Here is a 17758-nt window from a genome sequence, read left to right on the forward strand (position 1 = left end):
TGTCAGCAGTTCCTGCAAGATGAAGGCATTGAAGCTATGGACTGGCCCGCCCGTTCCCCAGACCTGAATCCGATTGAGCACATCTGGGACATCATGTCTCGCTCCATCCACCAACGTCACGTTGCACCACAGACTGTCCAGGAGTTGGCGGATGCTTTAGTCCAGGTCTGGGAGGAGATCCCTCAGGAGACCATCCGCCACCTCATCAGGAGCATGCCCAGGCATTGTAGGGAGGTCATACAGGCACGTGGAGGCCACACACAATACTGAGCCTCATTTTGACTTGTTTTAAGGACATTACATCAAAGTTGGATCAGCCTGTAGTGTGTTTTTCCACTTTAATTTTGTGTGTGGCTCCAAATCAAGGCCTCCATTGGTTAATACATTTGATTTCCATTGATGATTTTTGTGTGATTTTGTTGTCAGCACATTCAACTTTGTACAGAACAAAGTATTCAATGAGAATATTTCATTCATTCAGATCTAGGATGTGTTATTTGAGTGTTCCCTTTATTTTATTGAGCAGTGTACAACTGTGTTTAATCTATTAACTTGTATAACAATACATGTGTAACTGCAATGTGTTTTGGAGAAAAAAATTGGCATTTATGTTGGTGTGACGGGCAGGGTGAGCGAAATAAAATGGAAGCGATCACGCCAAGTGTCAGGGAAAAAGTATGGTTTAATGAAGAAAGTGTGCAAACCAAAAACCCGTGACTTGGATCCGAATTAAGGATATAATAACCAGCGGTCAACTGGTACAAAGACAAGACATATATAGACGAACAAACGACCCCCAGGTGGGACGGATCACGGGCTCCGCCCACCTGAGGGACGCACACAACACAACGATTACAGGACAGCTGCCGCTGTAGACGGGGGCGACCAGTAGGGGGCCTGCCGTACCGTGACAGTGGGGTTTAAAAAAAAAAAAAAGCCATGACTTTATAATAAAACACAAAAACAAAAAAGCTTTTTGAAAACAACAACAAAATACAACTACAAAAACATTGAATTAACCTTAAGGCCCATTAGATCAGCACAATTACAAAGAAACTTTTCCATGTCCTCCTGGAGTTCAAAAGTAAAGGTAAATGGATCCCTTGACTCCTCACATCCATTCTCAAGCTCACTCAAAGCCTCAAGAGCATTCTGTTGATCCTCAGCACTCATTTTCATCACAGCAGGCTCAGTCACCTTCCCAGCAAAGAGTTCTGTGTGGCTGTGAATCCAACACAAAGCTCTTTTGAGGTCCCTCATGATGCGTGGTTGCTATATGAAATAAAGAAAATCCCCAAAAGCAATACGTTAAAAAGAATATTTGGTAGGTGACTTTTATATACTTTTATATTCAATAAGTCAAATAAAACATAACTTACGTTGCTGTTATTTTTTGCAGTGCTGTCACTTTCAGCTAGTCCATCTGACTGAAGTGGACCAACAGTGGACCTTGGCACCCTGAAGAGAGGCTCCAAGTTCCCCTTTAGTAAAAGAGGGGCTTCTTCTGCCCAGTAGGCAAACCTCTGTCCATGTCTTGGAGTAAAATTAACATCATTTTAAACAACCAAAAATTTACATAAATAAAAACTTACATAAATACTAAAAACATTACCACTATTGTAATTCATACCCCTCTATGGAAAATCTCTCCATTAGCTGAACACACCACCATCGACGGATTAGTGGCATATCACTCTTTAAACAAAAGCATGGCAACAGACAAATTTATTAGTAGTTTGATTACGGAGTTGGTTAAATGTGCTTAGACTTACCTCTGTGAAGGTACATGGGGCAGAGGTGCAGAGGCACAGTGCATACTAATATATATTAAAAAAACCCAATAAATTTACAGTAACGGTAAACAGTAACTTTAATACATGAAAGTGTAGAAAAATTACACATTTTTACCATCAACATAAAGATGCCACAGGAATCTGGTCCAGTCTGTCGTGGAAAGTTCTGGAGAAATGGATGTCGCTTTTATATGAGTTAGTTAAAGCTACAGCATTAAGTAATAAAATGGATGAAATAAGAAATGTGTAACCACATGATTTCCACAGTTATACACATTAAAACTTACTTTAATGTCTTTTCCTGTTTTCTCAGTCCAGGGGTTAGGATCAATTAAGCTTGCAATTGTTCTGGCAATACAGAAAAAAACACAATCATTTTATCTGTAAATAAATGATCATTGTGGAAGCCTAAGAACGAGGCTTTGCATGAATGCTGTAGCGTTTGAACAAGGCTGTGCTCGAAACCTAATGCCTGAGAACAAGGCTGCACATAAACCTAGAGCCTAAGAACAAGGCTCTGTCTGAAATCTGTTTCCTAAGAATGAGGCTCTGCTTGAAACGCAGAACAAGAACCACCTAAAACTCGGAGCCTGAGAACGAGGCTCTCGCAAAACCTTAGACACACGAACAAGTTTGTCTCCAAAACAGTGTTTTTTCACTGCATAGCTGTTGAGCTACTAGCTTCTCGCTAACTGGCAATTTCTGTAAGATGCTTTTAAATATTGGTTAATTAATGTTTAAATTTTTTTCCCCACCTGACCCCCCCACCCCCTTCCCTCCTTTAATGTCACTTTTTGGGCAAAAATATGAAAAACACTGCCTTAGGACAAAGTCAAAACAGTTATTCTTAATTTCAACCTAAATACTGTTTTGTAGATATCATGTCCAAAGCCATTTGGACGAAGAGAATCAAGAAAAAAAATTTCCCTCTGTGGTACTAATATCACCTGAAATTCATATTTCCAAAATAAATATAAAACAATAAACCAACTTCCAACAAAAGCTAAAATCAATGTTTCAAAACTGCACTCAACACAGAGTAAATAGTGATCTGCTTGATCCTGCTGCCTACTCCAGGAAGGAAAAAGAATGGCATCTTTTGACCTGATGCTTTCCTGGTAGTAAAGGGAAAGTACAAACATTGGCACGGTCAGATGCAACACTGCATACACATCTTATCCTAAAAATAGATCTCATTAGTAGTAAAAGAAATACCGCAACTAAACCTACCGGCAAACTGAGCTGTGGGTCTGCATGTTTGTCTTTCCATGTAGGAACAACGTAGAGGTCCGAAATATAAACAACTTTTCTTTATACAGTACAAAGATTACAAATATGTCCAAATGCAAAATAAAGAGATATTTAGGGAGCCTCAGTATTAAAAATAGGACAAGCAGTTACGTGTTTCCGTGCTGCTTCTTCCACAATCCTAAGGCATGCATTTCCAATCTGGAAATTATCACAGACAACAGTTTTGATGATACAAGTCATGTGTATAGGATAAATTTATAATGTAATACACCAAGATGTGTCACATTTAAAATGCTCACATTTGACTCCATGCACCGACTCAATCCCAGGCTCCAAAAGTCCTCACGTGTCAGACAGGTAACACCATCCTTCACGATCAGTTCATTTGATGGACGGTTAATATCCAGGACATAGTGAAGCTAAATATCAAGATCAACAACTGTAAGTCATCAACATGACAATAAAATGTAACACTGCAGAATGGACACACTGCTAACCAGCTCATCTTGAAGAGGGTTCAGGTCTTTCTCCCAATGCAGACCCGAGAGAGCATATGGGTGTTCCACCTGCCATTCCAGCTGAGGATAGCAATGGTCCCGCAAATATGTCCTCTCAGTCGGTACATCTGATAGTACGAAAAGTGACACTGTGTATCCATGTTGCCTCATGCAAGATAATCAGTCAATGGAATGGTTCTGTATTTAATAATGTCTTAACTCTCATCTTGTTTTGTAATATACACGATTCATATTTTTTCCATAAAATTTTCATTTTGTATTTCTAACACTTACTTGTTAATCTGTTATATGGTCGAAGTCTAGATATGTTGACCTTCTGGACCGAAGAGACACCCTTTTGCAGAGTGGCTACACCTTTTGATGAAACGTCCAACACAGTATATGGTCCTTGGTGCAGACTTCCAAGACTGTCTCCAGTGCGGCGCTTCTTAGAGTCGTGGGAAATAAGAACCTCGTCCCCAGTGTTGGCTGCAAATACCTTGGCAGACTTTTGCTTCCGGTCTCCAAAGGTCTTTTGCTGCTTCCTCTGCACTGCCTCTATATTGCTAAGGACCTACAAAAATAATCACTCATAAAACAACACATGTACAACAGTAACAAAGATTATGCTAAAGTTTTCATGCAAACCTTTTCATTAAGGATCTTCATTTCTGTAACTTTCCCATTAATGTCATCTTCTGGGTCAGCAACCTCAAAGTCATCTCCCATAGGAGAGGCATTGATGACTTCAGGCAGACGAGGGTGCCGGAGAAACATCAGAAAATAGGGGCTGTACCTGGTAGAGCTCTGGAAATAAAATTGCAATAAAAAAAGAAAGAAAAAAAAAAAACACAAAAAAGTTTACACTGTTATTTGCTATAATAATTAACTTTTAATTCACAGACTTATAATCATTCCATCCTTTTAGGTTGATATTATAGACATAATTTTATGTATGCAAACCTGCTTGGCAGTGTTGATGCCATATACCACAGCTGGTAGGTGAATGTCCCAGTCATTGTGATTCTCATTTACATATTTTCTCAGAGCACGTTTGATGTTTTGGTTTGTCCGTTCATCCTGTACATATTAATCTGTGAGTAAATACTGTAGCAACAATACATAAAAAGCACACAAATATAGTACAAGTTACCTGGCCATTGGTCTGAGGATGATAGGCACTGGACACAGCGTGTTTAATATTCATCATTGTGAATATTTGATCATTGAGCTGTGGACAAATTAGATTTAATATATTTTCAGATTTAAACATTGCACTGCATGTAAAGCAAAGACAATATAGGTAAAGGAAAACAATTTATATTTAAAGTGTGACAAAGTCCTTACCCCATTGACAAACTCTTTGCCTTGGTCTGTGATAATTTTCCTGGGCATACCAAACATGTACAACTTGTTGATCATCACCAAGGACACCTCACTCGCTGTTTTTGATTGCAGAGGCTCAGCAATAACCCCTTTTGTATATAGGTCAGTCATGGTCAAAGCATAAATGTTGCCATGTGCAGTTTTGGGTAGTGGTCCAATTAAATCCAAGCCAAGTACCTCCCAGGCTTCCTTCATCTATACAAATATGAGTTTTTAGCCTATTTAAATAATTGTAAAACCTTGACTGCAATGATGTTGTAAACAGCACCTTAATAGAATGTAAAACAGGGACAACAGTTTTAATGGGATCATTCATCTGGCAGCGATGGCAACATTTAACCTAAAAACAAAATGCAGAACAAGTGGTTTTTAAAATGCATCTTTAATAAGGGAGTGCAATATAATCAAAATATTGCAGTAGTCCTATGATCTATTGATTACTAAAACAAAAATTAACCTTTTTTGCTTACTGAGCAAATACCTCTTATGTAATGATCAGCATTTACACTTAATTTACTTACTAACAATTAAGTTAATGAAGATGTTCACTAAATGTTCACAGAGAACTTAATACAGATAGAAAACTGTTTGCCAAATTGAAACACTTGGATTGCAAGTGTAAGTACTAAAACATAATAGCTGCAATACATTACCCAATCAGTGACATCTTTATTTAGCGTAGACCAGTAATAGCCAGCAATGACCCTGTTTCTGGTACCCCTGACGCCATTATGGTTTCCAGTATCAGGGTTATTGTGGCACTCCATCAGAACAGATCTTTTCTCGTCCTCCGACAGCACGACCAAGCGCATGTAACGCCTGCTCGGGCCTGTGTAGAAAAGTCTGTTCTCTGTAGAAAAAAATTAAGTAACGAACACATTTCTGTTTAAATAAAAAGCATTTGCGGTTAGAACTATGTATAAAGGTTCATTTGTGGAAAACAAGTCTAGGTAACTTAAACCTGCCGCATGAAGCTGGAAGATGCTAACCGTATTCTCATTCCAAGCAGTGCTTTATAGAACAAACAACTGGAGCAGGTGGATGATACGGTTACCTTCTCATGTTGTCATTTTATAAATAAATGGAAATAATTGTAATTATCAATAATTATCAATAAGGACCCTTCAGGTATTCATTTATTCACTAACAACACATAAAAAAACTATCAAAACAATGAGGGCATACACATCAACTGGCATAAACTTATATACGTATATACATAACCATAATAAAAGGAATGACACAAATAGAATAGAGATAAAATCACACACACACACACACACACACACACACACACACACACACACACACACACACGCACAGTGTGTGACATGTAGAACAGAATGAGGGGCTGGATTTCCTGTCATCATGTCACTTGAAGGTTTCCATCTTCCAGTCTCTGTCCTTGATGTGAATGAGGATGCTCTGGTCATCCTTCACTTCACACACACACACACACACACACACACACACACACACTCTGTCCTTGATGTGAATGAGGATGCTCTGGTCATCCTTCACTTCACACACACACACACACACACACACACACACTCTGTCCTTGATGTGAATGAGGATGCTCCACACACACACACACACACACACACACACACACACACACACACACACACACACACACACACACACACACACGCCTTGTACAAAAGAAAAGAACAAAGGATGAATAAATATGCAGGTGAAATAATCAACAAAAACAAGAATGTACATGTTCCCGCAGGGCGTGCGGGGTAAAGGACCTACAAAATCTACTCCTGCGTACTCCCATGGCTTCTTGGGCCGAATAGGTACCATAAGGCCGGCAGGCTTCCTCTGACAGGGTTTTGAAAGTTGACAAACCGTGCAGGAAGCAACATATTTTTTGACATCCGCAGGCATCTTGGGCCAGAAGAATCTGAGACGAAGCCGGGCTAAGGTCTTTGTTGTCCCTAAGTGCCCAGCTGTTGGGTGATCATGGTAGTACTTCATCAGCATACCTCTTAGGGCCAAAGGGGCAAAGAGTTTCAGCTGCTTCATGGGGTGTAGCACACATGCTGCCTTCGGGTCATTGTAGTAGAGCAGACCATCATGGACACTGTAACTTCGGGTCTCATCCCCTTCATGCACATCAGGAGCACTTTCAAGGTTGCGTAGTAATTCGCCAGTAGTTGGGTCTTCCAACTGCAAGTGTCGTAGGTGCTCCTTATTAGTGGGCATGACTGGCGTTAGGGCACGGAGATCCAGGCTGCCAATAACAGCAAAGTCAGGTAGGATTTTCATTTCTTCACCTTCACAGGGCATAGGGTTGCGCGACAAAGCATCAGGCACTTTGTTTTGCGGACCCGGTTTGTGGACCACACTAAAGTCAAAATCTTGGAGCCGTAAGGACCACCTGGCGAGTCTCGCTGATGGATTGGGCCGAGACATTAGCCACCTTAGGCTGCTGTGGTCCGTGATGATGGTCACGTGAAGACCTTCAACATATGGCCTAAAATATTCTAGTGCCCAAATAACAGCTAAACACTCCTTTTCTGGGGTGGAGTATGGCTTTTCAGCTTTGTGGAGGGCACGGCTCGCATATGCGACTGCAACGTCACGCCCTTCCTCATCTCTCTGCATCAATGCGGCGCCAAGGCCAGCATCAGATGCATCCGTGTGGATGAAAAAGGGGCTGTCAAAATCAGGGAACCTTAAAATGGGCGCAGAAGTTAAGCAGCTTTTTAGGAAGTTAATAGCTGCATCGCACTTTCTGTCCCAGACGAATGGGGAGTCATGTCTTGTGAGAGCAAACAGAGGCTCAGCGTGCCGCGCATAGTCCTGGATGAAGCGACGATAGTAGCTTGTAAGCCCCAGGAACTGCCTGACTTGTCTCACTGTGCTTGGAGTTTTGAAGTCAACCACCGCCTTCACTTTTTCCCGGTCCGGTAAAATGCCTGAAGGGGTAACACGGTACCCAAGGAAAGTGAGTTCTTTTAGGCAAAACTGACACTTCTTCAATTTCAGGGAAAGACCTGCGGAGTCGAGTCTAGTGAGAACCTCCCGCAAATCCTCCAGATGTTGTTCAAACGTTGGAGAGGCGATGACAATGTCATCCAGGTAAACAACGCAGCTCTTGTATGTGAGTCCAGCAAGAACGTTGTTCATTAGCCTTTGGAACGTTGCGGGGGCGTTTCGCAAGCCGAATGGGAGGACCCGGAACTGGAATAGGCCACAATGCGAGATGAACGCTGTCTTGGGTCTTGACTCCTTTTCAACAGAAACTTGCCAGTAGCCTCGGGCAAGGTCTAGGGTGGTGATAAACCTCCCCCTGGCAAGGAAATCTAGAGATTCATCAACTCTAGGGAGTGGGTATGAGTCTTTAACTGTTAGTTGGTTAAGGCCCCTGTAATCCACACAAAATCTGGGTTCTGAACCCGGTCGATTTACAATAACTACAGGTGCTGCCCAAGGACCAGAAGCTGGTTCTATTATTCCATCATGTAGCATTGTTTTGACTAGTTCTTCAATTATGTGCTTCTTTGCCGGGGAGGAACGATATGGTGGTAGGTTAACTGGTTTTGCATCAGCTGTATCAATAGTGTGTTCGGTCAGTGATGTGTGCCCGAGATGGCCGTCAAACATATGGCTAAAGCTCTCCATGAGATTCTGTAGTTTGACTTTGTCATCTGCTTCCAAGCAGGCACTCTCGATTTTCTCAAGTAGAGCTTCCGGTGAGACGTCCATGTTCATTAAATTTTCCACTTCAAGGTCGTCCTCCACAAAATCTTCTACTTCAGAGCCGTCAGAGTACCTGGGTGAACCATCTAAAACAACAGTTCTGGACGGGATATGTACGCTAACAGAGGCTCGCTGCATAAAATCCATGCCCAATATTAAAGGGGCGGAGAGGGCTGGGAGGATGACGAAGCGATGATAGAAACGTTTGCCCATGAAGCCTATTGTCAGCCATGTGATGCCAATGGGATCGCAGAATGTGCCATCTGCAAGTTGAATTGGCGAGGCTGACCAAGTTTGAGTCTTATTATGTGATTGTTGTATAAGGTCTGCTCTTACTGCTGACAGTGAAGCCCCTGTGTCTAGAGTAGCATCCAGAGCCTTAGCATTAAAGTTGACTTTCACCCTGAATGGTGTGTTCCAGGATGCTGTAGAAGAAATGTCTTCCACATGACCAAGAATAGGCAAGCTTGGTGGTGAATCAAGGCTTGAGAGAGGCAGACTTAAGTTCTGGAGAGAGGATTGCCTCTGCGAAATGTCCTCCCTCCTCTGAAGTTTTCCGGCTGTTTACCAGGAGGTCTATTTGCTCTTACATCAGCACCATGCATAGCAACCCCATGATCAGGATGGTCAGATTCACCTTCTGCTTGCCTTCGAGCAACCCTATCTGTTGAATCATGATTGGAGTAGGACAATGCGTCTGATGTAGTATTGCAGTTGGGGCAGGTACGAGACGTAAAGCCGGGCAAGGAGCAGTTAAAGCAGAATCTATCTCTGCCGGGTTTACCTTTCCCCCGCACTGTGGGTTGTTCTGTATAGCATGGTCCGAGGACTGAGTGCAATTCATGAGCTCGCATCAGCAGATCAACCACCGAGGAAATGGTTGTGCCGTAAAGTGCAACTCTGAATTTTTCGTGGGCTCGTCTGCAGATAATCGTAATCTGCTCCTGTTCAGGTGGTGGGCATCTTAGTTTGTCAAACTCACCGAGCATATGAGCCACGAAAGTTGGGAGAGGCTCGTTATGCGACTGGAAACGGTCCAGTATGTTCCGTAGGATGCGTTCTTGAAGGTCAGCAGGAAGAAAAACCTTGAATAAGTCGCAGAACTGGTCCCATAAAACAATGTGTTTCCTAAGGACAGTGAACCATTTCCTAGGATCTTTAGCAAGGAATCTCGGAAGTTCAAGCAGCAACTGATCGTCACTCAAATCAAGAGAGGATTTGTAGATGTTCACTAGCTGCAACCATTCTTCTGGCTGAACATCACCTTCCCCATTGAATACGGGAGGCTCAAGTTTTGTCTGGTGAAGGACTGCCGTAAGGGCTTTGGTCGTATGACTCAAGTCTAGCGAATAGTTTGGAAGAATTGGAGCCATGTTCTGGTGCTGATTGTCTCTCTCTATCCTAGTATAGTGTGGAGTAGAAGTAGCCACTCGAGGTCTAGCTCCGGAAGTAGCAGCGCAAGGTGGTTTCGTGGAGCTAACAGCCTGTTCTCGCTGACTAAGGAGAGTCTGATGCATGTCGAGTGATTTGTCAAGACAGTCATGCAATGTCGCTATTTCAGCTTCTAATTGTTTTACTTGTGCTTTGAGTTCTGCCTTGGTCAGGTGTGACACTCTATGCTTATACTCAGAATCACACTCTGTAGGCCAGTCATCTGGGGTGAAATAGTCCGGGTGAGATGCCATTTTCCACACAAATAAATGAAATGTCGTAGTTTACAACTAGCATTCACGGTAGTAAAACAATACACAACCTACTGTTTACACACACAGCCAGTCAAGCATTAAATCTCAAAATAATAAATACAGTACAGTAGCGTAACAGTATATCAAGTGAATAATGCTATAGAATTAATACTTTAACTAGATAGTTGCATTGAATTTCATGTCACTTTACCCTTCCTACTTTTCTGGATGACAGGAGTTTTTTGTGGAGACCTACGTAATGAATGCTGAATGCCGTTGTTGGTTCAGTCCGTTTGCAGCTGGTGTCTTACAGTAGCTACTCACTGTTCACACATAAGCAGGAGAAACGGTATATTTTCAGTTCTTTCGACGTCGTTCGCGAAGCCTTTCTAATAAAAGTTTGCGCTCTTGTTCGTTCCCGCGCAGCGAAAAGTTCAGCGAGTCCACAATCGCTCACAGGGCAGACTGTAATATTAGTCTCTGAACAGTCCACGGGAAAAATTAAAAGAAAAAAAATGATTTGAAGTGAATGTCCGGTAGCTGATATTCTGTTTCGTTATCAGAGAGAGGGAAAACTCACGCTAAACACTCCGAAACCTCAGTAGTGAAAAATAGCGTGGGGAAAAAGAAAAAAAAATCCATCCGCCATTTCGTTGTACCATCCAGAATTAGCATAGGTCGCTTTAGTTCAGCACGTCGCTCAATTTCCAACAGTTCGTACTCACCAATAAGACCAAGTTCACGGATAAAAACAATGTTCGGGCGCCAGTTGTAACGCTTTGGTGGTGGGTATATCAGTATCCACTCCAACCCGGATAGAACAGAGCCTTGCAACGGAGTTCAGGGGATGAGTCGTGGAGGACGGAGGAGGCCGGAGACAAACGCGGCAGTCGTGTTTACTGCAAGAAGCTAGTTTATTTAGCACAGTCTGGGCTCCAGCTCGACGGGACCATCCATACATGAACGAAACACCGTTACACCGTTACAAGCTCTCTTGCGTTACTTAAGGAAGAAATAACATAAATGAGCGAGGGCCAATGCAGTCTGTGGTGAGCCGTACCGAGGGAAGAACTAACTAACTCTCTCTGTGCACTGCGTACTGATGCAGGCGCATTCGCTGTGTCTTAAAGAGACAGTGTACAGTTCTGACTGTTACACGCTGAACCTTTCTCCAGGACACACTACAGGCAGTACAAGAAATGGGTGACAGTACATATAGAGAGAGTTAAAATGGGCAGAAAGTTTCCAACTATACTAAATTTGGTCTTTTTCAACACAAATTTGGTTTTTTCAACACATGTTGAACCATAGATTGGTTTCTTAAATGTACATTTTTCAAATAAATATTTTGATATACTGTAGCTTTTATAAACCTGACAATAGTTTATGTAAACATTAAAAAAGCTCAAAAATTTCAGTCTTTTCAGGTGCAATGTAAAGCAAATACAGTAAATGATAAGGTTCAAAAGGTAACCACTCACTGCCAACATCTTCAGATGAAAACCTCTGTCCACGGGGATTCAGACCAGCTGATTGATGAATTAGAAGACTATTAAACAGACTTTAAAAGTACTTACAGTGTCTATGATTACACATCAAATGAGAATTACTAGTTACTATTAGAAATAAACAGTTTATACATTCTGACTGAAATACTGACTGGCGTTCCTCCATTTAAAGCTATAGACACAAGCATGTATGGGTTATTCAAACAATGAAAAATAACACAAATTGACATATTAGATGTTCTTACATTGTGAATGCATGGAGCGCGAGAGAGACAGCATCTTTGAAGTTGCCAGTACTGGAGGTTTGGGAAGTGTGGATGTTTTCTCTCTCTCACTTTCACTGTCCTCAAAATCCTGAAGGATTGGATTCTTCTTCCTGAATTACAAAAAAAAAATTAACTAGGAAAGAATGAATGACATGAGATTCACACAGACGTTTGCTTTGATCCCTCTCTAACATACAGCCTTCTTCGTTTGCGTTTGTGTAGAGAGCCTTCTGAATCTGTCAAATCTGTGAATCGTTCAGCTTCTGGAAGTTTGATTCTTGCTTCCTCATATGTAGCTGTGAAAGTAAAAATGAATGCAGTGAATATAAAAAGAGAAAATTTTAAATACATTGGCTGTATTTAGTAAATTAAATATAGATCTTCATACCTTTACATAATATTGTGCGCACTTTGTACGGAATCCAACTTACTCCAGGTGGTTCTTGTGATCGTACTGCTTTTACAATTTCTTCCCGTTTGTATGGTGGCCAAAAACAGGTGTTCTTTTTCACCCATATTTCAGGCACTACTTCTACGTCGTTTGTAGACTCAAAAATAACAATGTGAAACATCTCCTAATATAAGATGAGAATACAAAATGAGAATATAGGATAATGATGTAACAATTGTACAACTTAATTGTACTTTAATAAATGAATGTGCAGGAGCTAGCAAAAACCTAAAATAACGAAGGACAACATTAATACTGCACTTAAAAGTTGCAGGCTAACAACTATATTCAACTATGTACAAAAACAAAAAAGTGAATGGGATTAATTTGTGTGAGGAAGAGGGAACACTGCAAACTTGTCTCCCAAAGGCAATCGCACACACTTTTGCATAGGCCTTACAATCTCTACACAGTGAATCACAGGGGACAAGTGGGATACAAGGAATATTCCCAGCTCCCTAGTAAACTTTCATGGTCGGTATTCATATTTTCACCACTACAGCCACTGCAGTTTCCATCAAGACATCCTTCCCTATTGAGCACCATGTCTTTCATCGGGTTATCGAGGGGTTCTCTAATATCTTCAAGACAGCCTTCCCTGTTAGGCTCTGTCCAATTAATGACCTCATTGCTAAAATCATCAGTGTCCTGGTGTTGTTCTTCCATTCTTATTTTTTGCAATACATTTTCCACTCTTTTCTTAGCCCTCCTCCTTAAATTACCATAATTGTTATAATTCATATCACCTGATTCTGCAGAACAATCTGTCAGTGACGTTCTCAAGTGGATTTTCTAATCTGTTCAGAAAGAGAAGAGACACAGATTACCACCAAGAGTCAACATTTTTCTTTTAGACTACTTCAAACATTTCACTCAGATAAGTTCATGGGTTTAGTGGCGAGTTAGTTTCTTCCATTTTTACGTATGCGTATGATCTGTTGAACCGATTGTTGCACGTGCTTCCCACTTCTTTTGTTGTGCCGTTAACCGTCTCTTAACAAGTGGAAAAATGCGGCGAGCTTTCCCGCCCAAAACAAAAACTAAAACCTCTAAAAAGAACACCATTTCTGTCCCAGTTTAAAACAAATTCATGAAAACACAAAGATAATCGTCAGAATACAATTACAAAAATAGCAGACTGGAATTATTTATTTTTGCAAATGGCTATCATTAGCCTATGGATAGCATTATCCAAGGGCTAGCGGTTTATGCTAACTAGCCATGTTTAAAAATGTTTAATGTTTTATATTATTATAATGTTTAATATTATTACAGCAGATATAAAGGGACTTGATTCCATATGATCAACTGTGCACAACTACATTAGCTTAATGTTGGCTAATAGCCTAACGGTGGCAGTTTTCAAAAACCGTAACGGGCTCATATGGGCTTCAAGTCTACATGCTTTCTTTATTCACTGTCAGACTTACAGAAAAACAATCAGCTGTATCATGTATGTAGTTAACGTAATTAGATTAAGTTTACTTACCTAAGTTAGTCCTGTTAGTCCTGTAGTCCTCGCTGTTCTCTCTATATATATATTTTTTCTCTCCGACGTCGAGCCAATTTGACGCATACACAGCATTATATAAGAATGTAGTTCCGGCAAAACTATTGGGCAAGAAGCGTTCCGCGCTGTATGGAGTATTTCCGCACAATGCCAGTTCAGTTACGCAAAACTACGTTGTGCACCACTTAAAATTTTTCAGCGTTTTAAACATAATTTTTGCTTATGGGAGGACTCCAACAGATTTTAACACTCTGCTCCAATACAAATTTGACATCTAAATATCTACCAATTTTAATAAACATCTACAACAAGTCATCGAAGAGGACTATGGAATACAGGGAAAAAGTAGATGTGGCGCGTCCTAATCTATCAGTAGCGAACTGTGACCATTACACATGGGCCCTACCCCCCCTCCTAACTCTAAATAATATTGTTTAATATGTAAGTGCTGACATAAAACACAGGAAAACTTCCTTGATGTCACTTGTATGAACTGGTGATACTGGGGCAACGCGCTGTGGATGTCTGAAGTGCGAGTTAATAAAGGGTTTATAGTAATAACTGCCTTCCATGTGGTGTTTCGCTGTTACAATACGAAACTCGGCGGCGCGTGCAGTTATTGGATGGACATAACGTTTTGCGTGTCGTGATCATATGTCAATGTTAAACAGTCGGAATCTGAGCTGTAAAAAAATAGTCACTAGCAACATACACATAAATCAGAAAAGTAAATCAATGTCATAATGTCGTTTTATTAATTAGGGGAGACACGGGCTCACAGCTTCCACTTAACTTAAGCCTTCACATTCCAAGATTGAATAGACACATTTGAATAATTTATTTACTTGTATTTTTGTAATTGTTTAGATGACGATTGTCAAACTGTAAGTAGTTGTAAGTAAGTTTTAAGAACATTATATAATTATATATAATGTTTTAAGAATATTTTAGGCCCTCATGTGTCACCAAGATTTACACCTGCCACTCCCCTCATGTGATTGTGAGATGTGTTATTTATTACATGACCAATTCATCATCATGACATCACTAGTAGCAGTATCGGAAGAAGGCAGATTCTGTTCTCATTCGATATTTGGTTGGCTGGCGAGCTGAATTGTTTTGCAGATCATATTTTGCGTCTGTTCCATTTGGATTGCTCTTATTGGTCTTATCGAGTTGCAGATGTCTATGCATATACATCTTTACACCTTCTACTAAAAAAAACAGTGCATGCATTATAAAATGAAAATGCATTATTGTGCTGCTCTATGATCCTACCGATCACTGCTTTCAAATAATAAAATAATCAAATAAAAAATAAATCAAATCAGTTGTATTCTTTCTCAAGGCTTTTATTTGAAAATTTTCTTAGATTATATTCTTTCATTACAGCCAAACTTTCTCCACTCAGAAAACACACAGGTTTGCCTTTTACCTCCGTGAACATGTACTCTGCCTCCCTGTAACGACGGTGGTAGGGACGCACACACCGTGTTAGAGAGAGCGAGAGAGAGGTGGAACCAAGTGCCACAATAAATAACAGAACTAAAAGGAGCGCCTGAATAAACACGGACTGCTCAACGCGTAAAAAGAAATAAGGCAAAAACAAGGACGTCAGGGGAAGGAGCTGACTAATAGCAAAAAGGCTATTCAAACAAAAAACCCTTCCCATACGAACAGCAACGGGATAGGAAGGTAAACAGGTTGAGGAAAACTTGAGGGAGGTCAGTAAGGGACGCAGGCGAGGACTTGAAAAAAGACAGAGAAGAGAGATAGGTGGCGAGACACCTAAAGAGGCAAACGCTGCAAAACAGAGTAAGAGAGAGGCTGAGAGCGTAACGGCATAACCACAACGAATCAGCAATGATCTGTCTCCACTGGCTTCCTTAAGAAGCCATGGCAACAGGTGAGACAGATCATTGCTGATTGCGTTGCCGGAGTCTAGGACTGGCTCGGGTGCCCCTTGTGGATGTAGACGGCACGGCATCCGAGCCAGCCCTGACAGAGCCCCCCCCTCTAGGCCCGAGACCCCGCGGGCCCAGAGCGACAGCCCTGTCACGACGGAAGTCACGAATAAGAGAGCGGTCGACAACCCGAGAGGCGGGGACCCATGACCGTTCCTCGGGCCCGTAACCCGCCCAGTCCACGAGGTACTGGTCCCGACCACGAACACGGCGGTGATCCAACAACCGAGAAACGGTGTACACCGGACCGCCGTCAACCATGCGGGGAGGCGGCGGGGCCGGAGCACGGGGCATGTGACACAAAACAGGGCGGAGACGCGAGACGTGGAACACCGGATGGACCCTCATGGAAGGAGGGAGCAGCAGCCGATAAGAGACGGGATTGATCCGCCTGTCCACCTTGAAGGGACCCAGGAACCGAGGGGCCAGCTTCTTGGTTCCACCACGGACCGGCAGATCCTTGGCGGAAAGCCAGACCCGCTGCCCGGGGCGGAAAGACAAAGCCGGAAGACGGTGCTTGTCAGCGTTGCGACGGTAACCGGCTGAGGCAGACAGAAGGGCCCTACGGGCCTTACTCCACGCCAACCGGCACCGCCGCACCAAGGCACGGGCACCCGGAACCGCCACCTCGTCCTCCTGGTCAGCAAACATAGGAGGGGCATAGCCATAGAGACACTCAAAAGGTGACATCCCGAGGGCAGAGTGCCATAGGGTGTTGTGGGCGTATTCGGCCCAGAGGAGCTGGTCAGCCCAGGAGGAGGGGTTGGAGGACGCCAGGCACCTGAGAGTCTGCTCCAGGTCCTGATTGGTCCTCTCGGTCTGACCGTTGGTTTGGGGATGGAAACCCGAGGACAGACTGGCCTTGGCGTTAAGCAGACCCAGAAAAGCCCCCCAAAACCGGCTAGTGAATTGCGGCCCACGATCGGAAACCACGTCGACGGGGAACCCAAAATGCCTGACAATATGGTGCAGGAAGAGCGAGGCGGTCTCTTTGGCAGACGGGAGCTTGGGGAGGGCTACGAACCTAGCTACCTTGGAGAACCTGTCCACGATAACTAATATGGTAGTGTTGCCACGGGAGGGTGGCAACCCCGTAACAAAGTCTAAAGAGGCGTGAGTCCAGGGCCTGGATGGAATAGGCAGGGGGCGAAGAAGACCCGAGGGCTTAGAGTGGGTCGTTTTATTTTGTACGCACGTGGCACAGGTCGAAACGAAGTCGCTAACGTCCTTATCAATCCCCGGCCACCAAAACCGTCTACGAATAAGTTCTGCCGTACGACGAGAGCCAGGATGCGCAGCAAAGGGTGAGTTGTGACCCCATTCCATGACTTTCTTTCGCAGGTTAGGGTGGACAAAGAGACGACCCGATGGCTCACCACCTGGGCCAGGCCAGGATCGGCTGCTAACGCCCGTTTAACGGCGGTCTCGACCTCCCATTGAATGGGCGCAACGATTTTCGAGGCGGGAATGACCGTACCGGGCTCGGTGGAGTCGGGGGGTGTCTCCCATTGACGAGAGAGAGCATCGGGCTTAACGTTTTTAGTCCCTGGGCGATAGGAGAGGGTAAACTCGAAGCGCCCAAAGAAAAGCGACCACCTGGCCTGACGGGGATTGAGCCTCTTGGCTTGCTGGAGGTAGGCCAAGTTCTTGTGGTCTGTCCACACAAGAAACGGGTGCTTGGCCCCCTCCAGCCAATGCCGCCATTCTTCCAGGGCTAGCTTTACAGCCAAGAG

General features: G+C 42.9%; 1 protein-coding gene across 1 annotated transcript; it reads right to left on the reverse strand.

Annotated features, from left to right (window-relative positions):
• Positions 1-662: 662 nt before the first annotated feature.
• On the reverse strand, positions 663-16715 carry LOC143475956 (uncharacterized). Its single transcript, XM_076973836.1, has 21 exons — positions 16091-16715; positions 12297-12396; positions 12080-12210; positions 11808-11855; positions 5581-5777; positions 5196-5267; positions 4889-5122; positions 4695-4772; positions 4505-4621; positions 4190-4348; positions 3836-4115; positions 3542-3669; positions 3344-3463; positions 3195-3242; positions 3024-3055; positions 2081-2141; positions 1909-1959; positions 1773-1817; positions 1631-1695; positions 1380-1533; positions 663-1272 (listed from the first exon to the last, which is right to left on the reverse strand). The coding sequence occupies exons 1-21, from the start codon at positions 16713-16715 to the stop codon at positions 1000-1002; spliced, it is 3018 nt and encodes a 1005-aa protein (XP_076829951.1). The 3' UTR covers positions 663-999.
• Positions 16716-17758: the final 1043 nt, after the last annotated feature.

Source organism: Brachyhypopomus gauderio, chromosome 15 (genome assembly GCF_052324685.1).
Source record: "Brachyhypopomus gauderio isolate BG-103 chromosome 15, BGAUD_0.2, whole genome shotgun sequence".
NCBI classification, from domain to species: domain Eukaryota; kingdom Metazoa; phylum Chordata; class Actinopteri; order Gymnotiformes; family Hypopomidae; genus Brachyhypopomus; species Brachyhypopomus gauderio.

Bases quoted from the DNA above. Each gene is read 5' to 3' on its own strand.
- LOC143475956 (XM_076973836.1), bottom strand. From the start codon at position 16,715: ATGTCACCTTTTGAGTGTCTCTATGGCTATGCCCCTCCTATGTTTGCT. The intron at 12,211-12,296 runs GTATGTTAGAGA...TTTGTAATTCAG, and splicing joins AAACGCAAACGAAGAAGGCT to GAAGAAGAATCCAATCCTTC. The intron at 3,464-3,541 runs GTTAGCAGTGTG...CTTGATATTTAG, and splicing joins ACCCTCTTCAAGATGAGCTG to CTTCACTATGTCCTGGATAT.